The 15,718-nt window shown below is 41.1% G+C and overlaps 2 protein-coding genes across 7 annotated transcripts in view; one reads left to right on the top strand and one right to left on the bottom strand.

Annotated features, from left to right (window-relative positions):
- On the top strand, window positions 218-12,165 carry ANGEL2 (angel homolog 2). Of its 4 annotated transcripts, none has more exons than XM_021390392.1 (10): window positions 312-453; window positions 651-781; window positions 1,331-1,764; window positions 2,519-2,772; window positions 3,561-3,630; window positions 4,656-5,077; window positions 6,436-6,562; window positions 7,240-7,300; window positions 9,045-9,208; window positions 11,672-12,165. In XM_021390392.1, the coding sequence occupies exons 3-10, from the start codon at window positions 1,338-1,340 to the stop codon at window positions 11,824-11,826; spliced, it is 1,680 nt and encodes a 559-aa protein (XP_021246067.1). In that variant the 5' UTR covers window positions 312-453; window positions 651-781; window positions 1,331-1,337; the 3' UTR covers window positions 11,827-12,165. The 4 variants fall into 4 exon arrangements, with proteins under 4 accessions (XP_021246065.1, XP_021246067.1, XP_021246066.1 ...); XM_021390393.1 differs by lacking the exon at window positions 312-453 and having other exon boundaries at window positions 463-781; window positions 1,331-1,400; window positions 1,486-1,764; XM_021390390.1 differs by lacking the exon at window positions 651-781 and having other exon boundaries at window positions 218-453.
- VASH2 (vasohibin 2) overlaps window positions 12,698-15,718 on the bottom strand; it is a 29,805-nt gene continuing 26,784 nt past the window's right edge. For all 3 annotated transcript variants that reach the window (XM_021390407.1, XM_021390406.1, XM_021390404.1), the window contains one exon: window positions 12,698-15,157. In XM_021390407.1, coding sequence (XP_021246082.1) covers window positions 15,088-15,157 — 70 coding nt within the window. In that variant the 3' untranslated portion in view covers window positions 12,698-15,087. The remainder of the gene's footprint in view (window positions 15,158-15,718) is intronic.

The raw sequence follows: 15,718 nt of genomic DNA on the forward strand, positions 1-15,718 counted from the left end.
ACCAAAAAATAACAGCAGTTGATGCTGCTGTGTCGACGAGTTACTGTCTTCTGTCTCCAAAACATGCCTACCACGTAAGAAATACAGCATTACGTTCCTCTAACAGAGCTCCCACACGCTCCGGTACTGCACAGCAGGGCAGGCCGCCCACAACCAACATGGCGCCTGAACCTCACCCTGCCCTGGCCCAAGATGGCGCCCCACCCTCGGCGCCGGCCTACCCGGAACCAAGATGGCGGCGGGACGCCGAGACAGCCTTTGGACTACAAGTCCCACAGGCGAGCGGGCGTGGCCTAGCCACCGCCCTCACGGGGTAAGCGGCGGGCAGGGAGTCCGGCGGCGGCGGGCGGAGCTGGCGCTGCCCTGGGATAACCCCTTCTGGGGGCGCCGGGGCTTGGCGGAGCTGTTAGCGGGGCCCCGCAGGGCTGGGCCCGGTCCTGGGCCCGCCGGGAGGTAAAAAGCGGAGGGCGGGGGTCGGGGTTTCAGGGGTCTCCGGGCCTGAAGGCGTTGTGGGGCCTCCGCCGGGCTTGGGCGCCGCGTCGGGCCCCGCTGTCCTTCAAGGCGGCCCGGCAGCTGCCGGAGAAACGGGCCCGGAGCCCCGGAGGGCGCGGCGCCGCGTGCGGCTGCGGGAGGCCTGGCTGTGGCGGCAGGTTGCTTTAAGCTCCCGCTGCGGGGGCCAACGGAAGTCGGCGTAGGCGTGAGATTTCTTTGCTGGCTGTGGCGCCGGAAAGGAAGCGAGCATCGGTACCCTCTGTTTCCTTGTCGTCTGGGCACGATCCAGGTCAGCGCCTCTTTCAACAAATTCCCGACTTCTTGCAAGTCAGTGCTATTCTGACTCGTTTCAAATAGCCTTTTAGAGAAGCTAAAGTGGCATGCAAAGTGACCTTTTGTAAAAGTTGTTCTGCTGAGCACTTGGAAGATGTGGCATTGAATTCAACAAGGTGGAGAAGGAATTGTAGATAGTTATTAAGAGGGAGAGTGTGAAAATTAAGTGGCATTTGTATCCTTTTCCCTCTTCAGCATAACAAGATTGGTTCCTGAGGTCTCACTTTGTGAGTCATAGAGGTAAAGGTTTACATTTCTACATGGGCCAACTACATTTGTAATAAAATGTAAATAAGAGGTGATAATGTGTAAGTGGTATCTAAAAATGTGATTCTTCTCTCATGTAGCTGAACTAGAACTAATAGAAAAATGAATATACTGTATGCGTTAACTTGTAGAGAGGGAATAGCTTTTATAAATCATGGCCTGGGTGACTTGCATCTACAGCCTTCTACAGGCACATTTCATTGCATTTAAGTAATAAAACGTATACTTTCTTTGGTAGACACCCCATGCTGCCCCGTCATGTGCAGAGGCTGGGCCGAGACTGGATCACCCACGTCAACGGTACTCAGGTATTTGCCTTCAGCAGCCCAGTTCCCACCTGTATGAGATGGGCCGGACACTGCCCATGGGCGTCTTTCCCTCTGCCTGTTCCAGCTGATTTCTCAGCGAACTGGAGGCTCCCACCGTTTTTTGGACCTTGGAGGCAATTTCAGAACTCTAATTGGCAGCTCGATAACTTTGCACAACATTCTTCCTTTCACCTACCTAACCCCAGTATGAAAGCTGAGGGAGAAGAACCCTTGACAAAGAAGAGGAGGCTTAGTGCCCAGCCAGATACTCCAGCCCTTGAAGAAGAACCAAACTTCTCTGATCAGAAAGAAGCAGTATGTGTTTCTGTCTCACAGGATGAAAACAGTGAGAGTAACAAGAAAGGTAAAAGATGTTTTTTGCTTCTTTTCTGTGTTTGTTCCTATTACTAAGAATGTAGAACTTGTAACAACTTATAGCGAGTTAGAGGCAACATTGCCCACATCTTTTGAGTTACTATTTTTCTTGGCACCTCTGCCAGAAAACAACTGTTTTAAAAATGTTACAGTGTCTTATTGCTGAGACCTTTCTTATCTGCCCTTCCCCTTAGCAAACACATCTTAATGTACCTATATCTGAGAGAGTGGTCGTCTTTCATTCACATGTTGTGACAGTACATAAAGGTACTCAAAAAGGCACAGTGTGGCTTCTCTCCCACTGTGAGAATAGTATCTGAAGTCTTGCTGAATTCGTTGCAGATACATTACATTGAGGATGTAGGGGCAGGCAGTGATATAAGCCATAAGTGTCATAAGTCAGAGACTGGATTTGGCTTCCAGGGCCCACAGCATTCCTGCAAGGAAGGAGCAAGGTGAGGTGATACAACAGCAGTGATCTCCTTAGAATGTGCCAGTTTCCTGTTTTCAAAATAATTAGAAATCCAGGGCATGTAATTTGTTTTCTGCTGTGCTGTTTACTGATTCTTATATAAAGATCATCTCCACTGAAGATTCTAAGCCATTACTAATCAAATGAGCTTTTAGAATTGGTTAAGCAATTTCCAAGGCAAATAGTTGTCAATTGAACGATTTCTAAGAGCAGTAAGAAGTCGTATGATTTGTTATGTAACTTGTTTTCTGCTGTGTGTGGTTTTTAACAGGAAATATCAAAAGACACTGGGAATATTTCTGTCAGCGCAGCAGGACAATGAAAATCTTTGAAAGTGCAGAAACTGACCAAAGCAATAGAGAATGTGAAGCCAAATTTGACTTCACAGTCATGTCCTACAACATCCTCTCGCAGAATTTGTTAGAAGATAACTCCCACCTGTACAAACACTGCAGGCAACGTTTGTTAATCTGGACATACAGATTTCCCAACATTCTACAAGAAATCAAACAGCTGGATGCAGATGTGAGTAGAAAACAAGCGTGTGGCAATTAATAAGAACTGATGGAATGGGGTAGCAAATCCTTGCTGGTTTTTAGTTTAGTGGATGGGCTGTCTTGTGAATCTAGCCGAGCCGTTAGTTATGTCATGCCTAGCAGTAGTTCGGATTTATGTTTATGCAATTAATGCATTCCTTGTAGTCCAAACTTACAGGAAAGGCAGACTGTACCGTATATAATGCTCACGGTTGCCTTTTGTCCCTGACTTCGTAGAATGGTCTTTTTGGAATGACTCTGTTCTGCTGACACACAGCAAATTTTTTTTTTTCAATATTAGAACCTTCTTTCTTCACATAAATCTCTCTCATTTTGTCTTTAATGCATGCTTGAATAGTGTGCAGTAAAGAAGGCACTCAATTTAAGAACAGCAATACTTGCATAAGCTAAAGGTCCACTCAGTCCAGCGTCGTATCTTCAGCACATCTGATGACAGATGTAGAGTAGGAAAATAGGGCACCTTTCTTCTGATAGTCTCAGCTTCTGAACCTCTAGAGCTGAAGCATGTGTCTTCAACTGTGCCAGGGGTTATTTAGTGCAAAGGACATGCAAGACTGAATGGCTGTTTTTTACTGGCAAATATTTTGTTTTAAGGAGCATTTTCTTTTATGGGAGAGTGAATCCTTTTGTAGGATTATGGGGGCAAAGAAAATTCTAAAATCTTCTTGGGTTTGTCTGAACATATGGAGACTGCCAACAGAGATAAATTAATATTTTTATCTGGTTGCGTCTTTTAATTGTAAACTTCTGCCTTAGGTACTTTGTTTACAAGAAGTCCAAGAAGACCACTATAGGAAAGAGATCAAGTCAAGTTTGGAATCCTTGGGTATGATGAAACTCTTATGGCCAGTACGCTTTTTTTCTTAATCACTGTAATGCTTCACAGGTAATATCAAGAAAAAACCACAAGTCCACTTTGATGTGACTTGTGATTTATATTTTGGGTTGTTTGGTGGTTTTTCTTTTTTTTTTTTTTTTTTTTTTTTCCCAACGTGAATAGAGAAGAACATGCTTGGTATCTCAAACTATTTAAATGCTTATACATTGTAAAGGGTATTACACCAAATTGACTGCAGCATTTAAACTGAAGTTGGGACAGGAGGCCTCTTGTGTTCACTTTCCTTGCTGAATCATATTTTGAAGCCTTTATAAGTAAAGTCAAATCTTAGCATACAGAGAAGGAATGACTGCTAGTGATATTTGATTACGTATGTATTGTTAGTTACGTTAAATAATTTCTCATTTCAAGAATACAGGATAAAACCTTATTTAAAAACTTACATTTTTACATTTTTAGCTGAAATTTATTTGGGGCAGTTAATATTGAACTACTTCCTGACTTGAGATGGCAGCTCAATGCCTTGCTAAAGCAGTTATTTTTGGAAAACAAGAAATAATGGGGATGATCACCATCATCTTGAAGGATGTACAAGAACTAAGTTTTATGTAAATTTCTTTTTATCGTGACCCAGTTGTTTTGGTATTTCTGTCAGAAACCATTCAGGTCTGAGTTCCTCATAGGGAATTTGTGATGGATATTGTTTATGAACTCTGCTGTCAGCTTTGTATTTAGTGACACCAAATAATTCCCACTAAAGTCATTTTTCCTCCAAAACAACATAAGCATGAGAAAATATAACCTCAAAAGATGCAGAGTTCAATGATGGACATTAAAGAAGGGAATGTAAAGAGAGCAGTGAACTTCCCTTAGGCTTCGGTACTTCAGACTGGGTCTTGACTGCACTGGGAGGGTTAGGGTTAGAGGAAAAAGTAGCATGAAGTCTAATTTTTTTGAAAAAGAATCTGTATTTTTACAATAGTATTTTATGTTTTTAATTACCTTTTTTGCAGGGTATCACTGTGAGTATAAAATGAGGACAGGGAGAAAACCTGATGGCTGTGCTATTTGCTTCAAAACTTCCAAATTTAGCCTGATCTCATCAAATCCCGTGGAATTTTTTCGCCGTGATATTCCACTGTTGGACAGGGACAATGTTGGACTAGTGTTGCTTTTGCAGCCTAAATTTCCATGTAAAACTAATGCTGCCATCTGTGTAGCTAATACACATCTGCTGTATAACCCAAGGAGAGGGGACATCAAACTGACCCAACTTGCAATGCTCCTGGCAGAGATTGCTAGTGTTGCCCCTCAGAAGAATGGTACTTTCTGCCCAATTATCATCTGTGGTGACTTCAATTCTGTTCCTGGTTCTCCGTTGTACAGGTTTATAAAGGAAGGAAAGTTAAATTATGAAGGACTTGCTATAGGGAAGGTAAGCTTTTCATCTCTTACCAGAAAAAAGTTGATTCTGATTAAAGAGAATGGATAGAAATTTGCTGTGGAGTTAAGCCTGGGTCTGTTAGCTGTGCCTTACAGGATGTTGTATCTGCTTCATCACTCCAAAATGAAAAATCTGCCAAATAAATTAATTGTTCTTAAAAGGCAGTAATCTGCAGGGTGATTGTGTCGCTGTTTCTAAGTGCTCTGGTCTTTAGGAGAAAATAACCACTTAATCAATTGCATTCTGTGTTCTCTCTGAGAAGATGACTTTTGTCAGCTTTGAATTACAGTGGTTAGAAAATTGTAAAAATCAAATACGTGATTGGGTGCTGAAGCTAAACTGTTTCAGGTTAGATGATTTTCTGTGTAAATTCTCGTGTGCCGTAGCTCTTGGGTATGTCAAAAGCTATTTAAGAGGAAGCATTGAACTACATACAATGAGAAAAGGGAAAACAGCCCCAGTGGTGTTTGTTGCCAGTGGGTAGTTGCTGTTAGCTTATCTTTGACCTTACTTGATCCCAGAAGAATAAGCATTAAAAAGATGAAATAAGATTCTGCTAGGGTGATGTCTATACTCAGTCCTATTATGTTGCTAACTGTGTTCTCGGTAATCTCTCAGCTTCATGTCACAACAGCTATCTTGGAAAATTAGGTAGCTGCAAAAAAACTCAATAAGAGTAAATAAAGGGAATGTACATTCTGATGAGACCCCACTGGATTACTACGTTCAGCTCTGGGACTCTAGCACAGGAAGGACGTGGACCTGTTGTAGTGGTCCAGAGGAGGCCTTGAGGATGCTCAGAGGGCTGGAGTACCTCTCCTGTGAAGACAGGCTGAGGGAGCTGGGCTTGTTCAGCTTGGAGAAGAGAAGGCTCTGGGGAGACCTCATTGCAGCCCTTCAGCACTTACAGGGGTTCTACAAGAAAGATGGAGAGAAACTCTTTATCAGGGAGTGTAGTGATGGGACAAGGGGTAATGAGTTTAAACTAAAAGAAGGTAGATTTAGATAGAAGTTTTTCACAGAGAGGGTGGCAAAGCACTGTCATGGCTGCCCAAGGAAGCTGTGGGTGCCCCATCCCTGGAGGAGCTCAGGGCCAGGTTGGATGGGGTTGGGAGCAGCCCTGCCCACAGCAGGGGGTTGGAACTGGGTGATCTTTAAGGTCCCTTCCAACCCAAGCTGTTCTATGATAAGGAGCATTTAGTGTTTTTATAGAGACTTGACAAGCCATTATAAAAGATTTGTTCTAGGGGGCTGTTTTTTGCTTACGATTTTAATGTACAGAAAATGTGTGGTCGTGTCAGGGTTTTCTTAATCAAATTTATTCTGAAAAAGCTTGTTGTCTTCCTTAGGTCTCTGGACAAGAACAGTTTCCAAGGGGACAAAGAATCTTACCTATTCCAATTTGGCCCAAAAAATTAGGTATTTCACAAAATTGTGTGTATGAAATAAAACAGCAGCAAAAAGAAGAAAATGCAGGTCAGTTTCGGGATTCATGGATTTTTTGGTCCTTTGAAAACACCCTTCAGGTAGCACTGAAAAACAGATCATCTTTTCTAGTAGAAGGGAAAAAATAGCCTTGAGCTTGCACAGTCTGATTGTTGGACTTGTTAGAGCGTAAAGTTATTTGTTCCTGTAGGCATGTGCAAATTTAAATATTGTACAAGATAAGCATTTTCAGATTTAAATCTTTGAGAAGACACAATTTGCCATTCAGGAGCTGACAGATAATCACAAAACTACTTTGTTTGCATCAGGACAACTTCTTGTGCTGTGACAGGGAGAAGAGAGAGGAATGCAGCATGTGTGTAGCGTCAGCCTGCTGCTCCTGCGTCCGTGTATTACAGTGAGAGTATCTCATGGGACAGATGGGAAAAGCAAGCGATTCCTTGTTGAACATTATTGCATCTTTCATCCACCTTTTTTGTGTGTCAGACAAAACAATTTGAAATGAATGTGATGTAATTTGAAAGATTCTTTGAAGGGAATCTAAATAATGGAACGGAATAATTTAACAGCTTTGTGAATTGCACCTTGCTTGCCGCAGGAAATAAACATACGTGGAGATATTCAGATATTCTATTGTAGCTTTTCAATACTGGTCTCACCTACATCCTATTTTTTAAATGTAAACTGAATGTATTTTTATTTGACAGGAGAAAAAATGGAAGAAGCAACGTCAGATAACACCAAAGAGATTGTAATAGCATCTGAAAAGTACGTGCTGTTGGGGAAAAAATGCAATCTCTTGACTGGATCTTAGATTTTCTGGGGAGGTTATATTGGTTTTGTTTTTAGACCAAACCTGTATTTGATTTCAGACATGGATACTAAAATGCACACTCATCCCAGTCTGCCTATCTGGCAAAATAATCAATAGACTGCTGTGAAGAAACATGTCATTTTTTGGAAAGGAAGAATATATTTGCATTTACCAAAGTGGGAAAAGCATGTAAAATAAAGCAAAGAAGAAGGAAGCTCCTGTAACAGTATATGTGTGATGTCAGGCACTAAGCCACATCTTATCAGAATTGAGATCTTGGTATCACTGCCAATAGATTAAAACTTCTGGTAATCAAAAAGGCAAGGAATAACTGTTCTGAGGAAAGGAGTAGATAACAGTACAGAAAATGCGATGCTACAGTGTAAATAAATCTATAGCATGCCCCGTGTTGAAGACTGCTTGCAGGTTTTTTGCTTCATCTCATAAGGGAAATGAAGTAACAAGGATGATCAAAGTCATTGGAATAGCTTTGATCTGAAGAGTGACTAAATGGACTTGGGTCTCTTGATTTAGAAAAAAAAAAAAAAGCTGGGAGGGGATTAAGTGGAAAATGATTAAGGGCTAGCAGAACACAAGCAAATATTGAAGGGGTGTGTAATGAATACACTGATCGTGACAAATTTCCAGACAGTAAATATAAAACAGACAAAGGTTCTTCGCTCTCAGCACAAGTAAAAGTAACTGCTAAACAATGTTGTACAAATATTTCAGCAATGGTAAGGAAAACTCATAGAAGAAAAATCTGTTGTACGTGATGTAATTGGTGTAGATGCAATGATTGTTGGCTAGGCTGTGAGTCACAGGATTGCCGAATGTTTTACCAGTTCTCACTCCCTGCCTAACCATTTGGCACTGGCTGGTGTCAGGCTTTCAGGGCAGGCTCTGCTGACTCAGGAAAGCTGCACTTCTGCTAAACACGGATGGAAAATGTCATCAAAATGCAGAGTGCGGAAGTCTATGGAAGCTGCAACATATAACCATTGGCAGTAGAATCAATTGAAAAGAGGAACTTATTCCCCATCCGTTTCCAGAGCAGAAAATACTACTTTCCTGTATTGTACCCACTGCCATCCAGGCCAACTTAATTGATTTAAAAAAAAAAAAAAAAAACTTGATTTTAACCAGAACTTACAGCAGATTAGGTTTAAAATGCAGCCATGCAGAGCAAGGCAGGTACAGCTTAGGAAAGGGTAATTTGCTGAGCTGATGGGAGCAAATAGTTGGGAGGGAGAGAAGAGCTCTTCTGCTGAAAGGTGCAGTTGTGCCTTTTTTTTTCAGGATTGAATATACAGATGAGATGAGATGAGATGAACTGAAGAGGAACAGAGTGGCTGATGATGAGGAAAGGCAAAACAGGAGCCTGAGAGCCTGAGTAGAGGAAAGTTTAGCCATAGCCTAACTTGAAAACAGTTGAGTTTTAGTTCAGGAAAAAAAAAATTCTTTACATACTGCAGGGCCCAGGTAGAGACGAGTTCATAGTCAGTCCCTTTCTTGTAAGCTTTTCTTATGTGAACATTTCTAGAAAAAAAGGTGATGAGACTGAATGCTTAAAAGATACACCGGTTTGCATGTGCAGATGATTCTTTTGTTTGAACTGGAAACCATTCAATTGTTTGTTTGTTTGTTTTTCCTAGGAAATACAAGAAAATAAAATGTTTTTCTTTGATTCCTGTCTAGATTGTCCTCAAAATTGCAGCACCATTTTAAGTTGTCTTCAGTCTATTCTCACTACCTTCCTGAAACCGGGATCCCAGAAGTAACAACTTGTCACTCCCGCAGTGCAGTCACCGTGGATTATATTTTCTATTCTGCAGCAAATGATGATTCTGTTGCCCCACCAGGTAAAGAAACCAACTTTTAATTATTTTTCAGAAATGCTAAAAGGGAACTTCTGGATCCGGTTGTAAGGGAAATGCGATAATTTGATCCGTATCGGGTACCTCAGAGGTATGGCTGCCTTGTCAATCTACCACAGCTGGAATGTCACACAGGGCAAAGTCTTTCACCTAGAGAAATATTCCTGTAGTTGCCATCTCAGCATGGAAAGCAAGAGCTGAGGCTACAGAAAATCAGTGATGTAAGTAGCACCTGGAAAATACTGTTGACAGTAACTCGTGCAGGATCTTAGTGGCAAGACCTACAACAAAGTAGTTTTTCCAATCATTCAGGCCATAAAATGGCAATTTACGACGTGCATTAAAGTTGATAAATGACCTTAACTTTTCAGGTAGCCTTGGTGTAATTAATGTCAAGTGAATGGTCTTTCCTCCGAGAGCAGGCACTGGCAGATGCCCAGTTGTCACTCTCCTGATTGCAGTTGCAGCTAAAACTCACCAGATGGTGCAAGAAAGACGTGGTGCCTCTGCGGGTGCTTTTCTTGGTGGGGAACGGCATTGCCTTGATCATAATTTGTGCGCTTAGTGCGGAACTCCTGAGCAGCAGATTTTTCATGTTACAGTTTGCTGTGTGTTTTATGCCATTATCAGACATCAGTGCGCAGTGGAGTGCCACCAGATAAATGGCTCTGCAGAACTCTAGCAAAGAAACCTGGATTCCACTCCTGCTCCCAGTGCAAATGGCTGCTGATTTTTGTGAATTAACATTGTTCATGGTAACTGAAATGAAACTTGCACCTTCATCTCTCAGACCTTGAGTCTAGATCGTTAACATTCATTGAGTCAATGTACCATCACTTGTCATAGCGCATACAGCAAATGTTTAGTGTAAAATATCAAATACAAAAGCTTAAAACAGAAATAAAAGTTTCTGAAAAGTTTTTTAAAACTTTTATTTCTGAGTGTCTAAATTCCTCCTGAATTCTGTGCAATCTAAGTGCTGTGTGATTTAAAAATTTATGGTATGCTTAGCCAAGAACTTAGTTTGGTGTTCAGAATTTACTGTGAAAATGAGAGTTAGTACTTACACATGGGTCCTGCAGGATTCCATTTGGCTGGTTCCAGAGTGCCCTGAGCTGGCATGAATCACTGCATACAGACCACGCTCTGTAACAGTGAACTGCTGCTCTGTAGATGTGTAGGTGCTGCCAAATAATACATTTGGCTCAAGAGCTGAGCAGACGTGTGCTTTAGAGATGTTGAGGCATTTCTGCAGCAAGAAGGATTTCCTTCAAGGCAGCAGTAAGCAGCTGTTGTGTAGAGGCCTGGAAAGCTAGCAGTTGGCAAAGGGGTGAAACTCCTGACCTCTGCAAGGAGTTTAATAGTTGCTGGGTGATCCTTTGTATAGTTCTACTTGTAATCCAGCCCTTAAAAGGTTCAGCTGGAAATTCTAAAAATCTGATCACTTTCATACACATTTTTGTGAAAGTTGCAGCTGCTGTTTTGGGGCCATTCCTGAAAAGCACTCGGCCCCCTCTGTAGTATCTCTCTGCTCTGACACCAACAGGTAGGGTTGCAGAATAGTCTGCTCTCTCAAGGAGGCAGCTCAAGAAGTCTAAAAGTTTGATGCAGCACTGAAGGATTTCATTTTTAAAGGAATTTTTTTACTCGATGCAAAAAAAAAAAAAAAAAAAAAGCTTGCTACTTCTTGCTGCTGCTTCCGGCCTTGTGTTGTGTGGTTTTTTTTTGTTTTTGTTTTTTTTTTTTTAATGAGGACACATTTTTAAATGTAGCATAATAATAACAAGGCTGTAAGAGGCTGTCATTCATCTTCCCCTCTTCCATGAGCAATGTGGTGCTTTTCATTTGGGGGAGGGGAGGATTTTTTTGGTACTTTTATTTGCTTGTTTGTTTTAAGGCTATGATAGAAAGTAGCAGGAAACACTGGGAAATATCCATTTCTTATGCTGAGCAATTAGGAATGAAGATGCCAGAAGGCTTTCATCCTCAGCAGAGAGAGAATTGCCTGCCTGCTGGAGAACTGCATGCTTGAGGATATAGAAATGTTATGTGTACTAATAACTCTTATGACATTCTTAATTTTGCAAATGTCAGCTCTGTACAGCCATGCTGCTGTGCTAGAGAATAAGACTGGATTGTATGAGGCTTTTTCAGGGAAGTTACAATGAACAAATAAACAAATCCCTTTCCCTTATAAGCTCAGTTCCCTCCTGCAGAGTGGAGGGGCTGTGTCCTTTTGAGTGCTGCAGCTCTGCTGGGAGCAAGTCCTCCTGTGAGGGAACGGTGATAGACTGAAAGAATTCCAAACCATCTTATTTGTGGTTTTACATGGAACAATAACCAGATTATTTGTCATGTTTTCTTCTTTCTGAGCGCCATTTGTTTATTTATTTTTTACTTTTTAGTTTAGTCTACACTGAATGTTTTTGTCTGTTTGTTTTCACTTAGGAACGGAGGATTCTCTTCATGGAGGTCTGAAGCTTCTCGGTAGGCTGGCGCTTCTAACAGAGAAAGATCTCTGGACTGTTAATGGTCTTCCCAATGAAAATAACTCCTCTGACCACCTGCCGTTGCTCGCAGAGTTCAGGCTCATTGAACGGTAACACCCAAAGGACTTTCCATGCAGCTACAGTTACTTTCACCTTCTCTCTTAACGTGATTTTTATTTTTAAAAGTTAGTTCAAGCACTGCTGGTTCGGTTTAAATGTTTTGCTTGCATGCTGATTTGGTAGCGTTGGGTAAAGTAGACTTTTTAAAGAGACTTTTCTAAGTGTTTTAATTACTTTATGAAGTCTTTGAGGCAAAAAATAAGGAAGAGTTTACATGAGATTCCTCTTTGATAACGGAAAACATCTGTGCCAGTCTTAAAATGGCATTATTTTTCACAGAGATGCTGTAAATGGTCTTTATTGTAAATTTGAGTAAAATTGATTATTCTCTGAGAACTGTGTGTTTCTTCAAGCAAAAGGGAGAGAGTTTGTGTGCACAGCACAGTTTGTAATGAGCTGGAAATAATATTCTGTTACGGAGTTCCTTTTCAGCCACTTTCATCTGAGTACTTCTGCAAAGGAATTTAACGGGAGAAGATAGGTAATAGAGAAGGATCATTCTAAATAGTAGGACTTAACTTGAGAATCCCTTGTCCGGCACTCAGAGAAGTATTTGCTTAAAGCCTCAGCTCTTTCACAGGATGGGTTTCACATGAGTTCCAATCTCTTCTACACCAAGAAGTACTTACGTAGACCACTCCAAACATCCTGTAGGGTTGGTCTGAACCTTAAATTTTACACTAATTTAAAAGTAAATGCTTTAGATGTGCACATCAATGGTTTTCATATTTGTCTTGTATTTAAATACTCTGCGTCACTGTGACATTTTAAAAACAACGTGGGTGTTTTCTGGAATATCACAACCTGGACACTTCCCAACAAGAGCTGGTGTTAGACAAGATAAAAGTAACCCTAAGTCATTACAAAGACTACCATGATATTTTATTGAAGTTTCACACTGTGCGTAAGCATACAAGTAATGAAAAAAAAAAAAGAGCAGCATGCATGTTTTCTACATTATTTGACCATTTTGCAGGAAGTTTAAAAAAAAACAGCCACTAGAACCACCATTAAGACAAATGCCATAATAAGCAAGTTTCAAGAGAATATTTCAGTTGAATAAGAACCACCTCAAAACAGCTCTGTAGCATAGAAGAGCTTCAGTAAAGTTAGAGGTTAAGAGAAAACTTGGATTGCTCTGGACCCTGGTAACAGCTATATACCAACACCTGTTACTTGAGTTAAAGAGTAGTAAACTGTGGTTCCATAGAAAAAACTAGAAACATACCAGATACCCTCATGCTATATGATACAGCTGATCACCATGTCAGTTTTTCTACAGTATTTTACCCATGAGAAATCTAAGAGACACAAGAAGCAAATTGTCACGAGACACTGAGCAGCACAAAGTGTAAACCAAACTCTGTAGCTGATGTCAAATGACACAAGAATTTATACTAAAAGAATTCTTCCCTCTCTTCAACTTCACTCCTGAACCAAAATTCCTGTTGTGAACATAGGAGCGAAAAAGGCTGGGGAAAGAGGGATGAAAAAGGCCTCCCTGTAACTGATCAAGTAATCTTGTATAAAGAAGTATAATACATTTGAAAAGCCTTCTTTCCAGGCCTCATGAAGACTGATTACTGAAAAGCCTTTTGCTGTTTGTAGAAGATTGCTGGGTCTCTGTTGGCTTCCTGTCCTAGGTAGATGAGTTCACTGACTCTTCTGAGCAAGCAATGAGGTTTAGGTATGTGCACTCATTTCCTTCTGTTTTCATTCGTTTCCTAGCTGATACAGGAAGAGTTCTAGGAGCTTACATCATTCCATTTCATTCAGTATTACTGTCATTGTGGTACAATGCCCTGTCTTCTCTGAGATCCCAAAACACGTGCGTGCCCAGAAGAGGAGGTACACAAGGCCCATAGCAGTATAATTCATAAGCACAGCACGAAGGGTAGAGGCTGGATGTTTGGAATAATCCAGTTTCTATTTAGGCACCTAATGAAATATTTTCAGGAATGCAGCGCTCAAATGCTTCCAGAGAACTTCACTAATGTGAAAGGCATGAAAGTCTCTTACCACGTCACTTGTGAACGCTGCCATCCATCACAGGTCCTTAGCCAAGTCTCACAGCAGAAGGGCAGAGGAGGGAGGAAGCAGACAAGCCTGGTTCTTGGTTATTTCAGCCACACAATGTATTTTATTGCTGAACTTCTTCCAGTACAAGCTTCCTTATTCAGGTCTGACTGAGCAGTTGTTGTTACGATGCATACAAGAGAAACTCCCTAGGCAGCACGGTGGAAGCTTAACTTCAGCCTGTGATGTCTGATCTTAATATAAGATGTCAAGGCATCACTATCTGAGACCACTTGGCCTTTCAAAGACAAGGTTCAAAGCTGCACACAAATCTTGAAAGAAATGTGTAAAGACTCAGCAATTTGGACATTTTTTCCATGATTCCAGTAACGTATACAAGGAACAAACCATTATGTGGATTCTTGCCTCTACAAAAACAACAATCTCTTCTTCTTGTGCTTCAGCAGTGTAGTCAGGAAAGACAAAAAGCTTGTGACAAAGTATAAAAAATTATGAAATTTTAGAAATTCATTATTCATCAATTACCATTTTTTTAAAAAAAACCTCATTTCTCCCCAAGAAAACGTGTTTAAGAATACACTTGCATATTACTATTACTTAACATCTTTCAGCAACATGCACAAAACAATAATAGAGGTGGCAGAGCACGTCCAGTGCCATTTTAATACTACCAGGAATGCTGGGAAACAGTACAAACTTGTTACAAAACAATAATACTGACAGTTTTGCATATCTATCAAGTTTTGTGAGGTAATGTTGACACTTCAAAAAATCATGCCACTTCTGCACTGGTTGTTTTTATTGCTGAATTAACTATTAATACTGAATATGAATTTTTTTTTTTAAAACACTGCACCCCAGCACGTCTTAATACTAAGAGTATGAGTTGTAGCCACCCCAAAGGTACCACCCAGCACAATGTCCAAATTCAATTAATGCTCATACAGCAAAACTCTATTTGTAGAAACTCACATACAACTGGTGTTACGTCCTACACGATAGAGTGAAGGTTCTCTTCACTGATGCCTTTTCCATGAACTGAATGAAAATAAATACTGCCACCAAGAAAAATCCTCTCCGTTCTATTTTCTAGGTAAAACCTTTACTATAAATGTCCACAAGTTAATAAATAGTCCCATTCCTTTTTCCTTCCAATGGAGTGAGGGTAAAGTGCAGTGGGAAGCACCGAGGAAGCCCTCTGTCCAGCCTATGGCTTTGTTAGATGCGGAGCTGGTAGCCCACCTCGTTGAGTGTAGCCAGGTCTCCCTTCTTGTCCACCACCGCAGGTCTACAAGGAGAGGAGGGAAGAGGGCTGCTCAGCAGTGATCTGGCACTGCCACGCAGGAACAGAGAGCACCTGCAGAGCCAGGTACTAGGGCTGACTACATCCAGTCTTCTCACTGCAAACACAAGCATGCTGAATTTCTTACACAAATGAGCATAACCTGAACTACTCATGTAGGCTCCCACTATAGCCCAGCACCAGCAAAGAACAAGTTGTCCATCCTCTGGCTTTTACAGTAACATGAAAACTGCTGAGAGTCAGTGGGCAAGGTTTCTGATGTGGCTGTCATCAGAAACAGCTGTCTCAGCCTACTCCTCCCCCTCGCCTGAGTCTGCATGAAATCTAGAGCCAGCCAAACAGAAAGCCTGAGATGAAGACCTTATACTTTCCAGGCATCTTACAGATTGGTACTATCAAGCCATTCACTTCAGTTATCTCACTTAAACACACACTGTTACTATATCCACAACTCCAAGCAAATGAAACTTCAAGACTGAGCAGTCTCTCCCTATTTAGCATGCAATGGAAAAGCTCCTGCAGCAACATTCTTAAACCTAAATAATC

The sequence above is a fragment of the Numida meleagris genome, chromosome 3, assembly GCF_002078875.1.
Source record: "Numida meleagris isolate 19003 breed g44 Domestic line chromosome 3, NumMel1.0, whole genome shotgun sequence".
NCBI classification, from domain to species: Eukaryota; Metazoa; Chordata; class Aves; order Galliformes; family Numididae; genus Numida; species Numida meleagris.

What these genes read in the sequence shown, in the direction of transcription:
- ANGEL2 (XM_021390390.1), top strand. Translation starts at nt 233, where the DNA reads ATGGCGGCGGGACGCCGAGACAGCCTTTGGACTACAAGTCCCACAGGC. An exon ending in CAGTGAGAGTAACAAGAAAG is followed by an intron (nt 1,765 to 2,518) that starts GTAAAAGATGTT and finishes GGTTTTTAACAG; the next exon opens with GAAATATCAAAAGACACTGG. An exon ending in TGATTCTGTTGCCCCACCAG is followed by an intron (nt 9,209 to 11,671) that starts GTAAAGAAACCA and finishes GTTTTCACTTAG; the next exon opens with GAACGGAGGATTCTCTTCAT.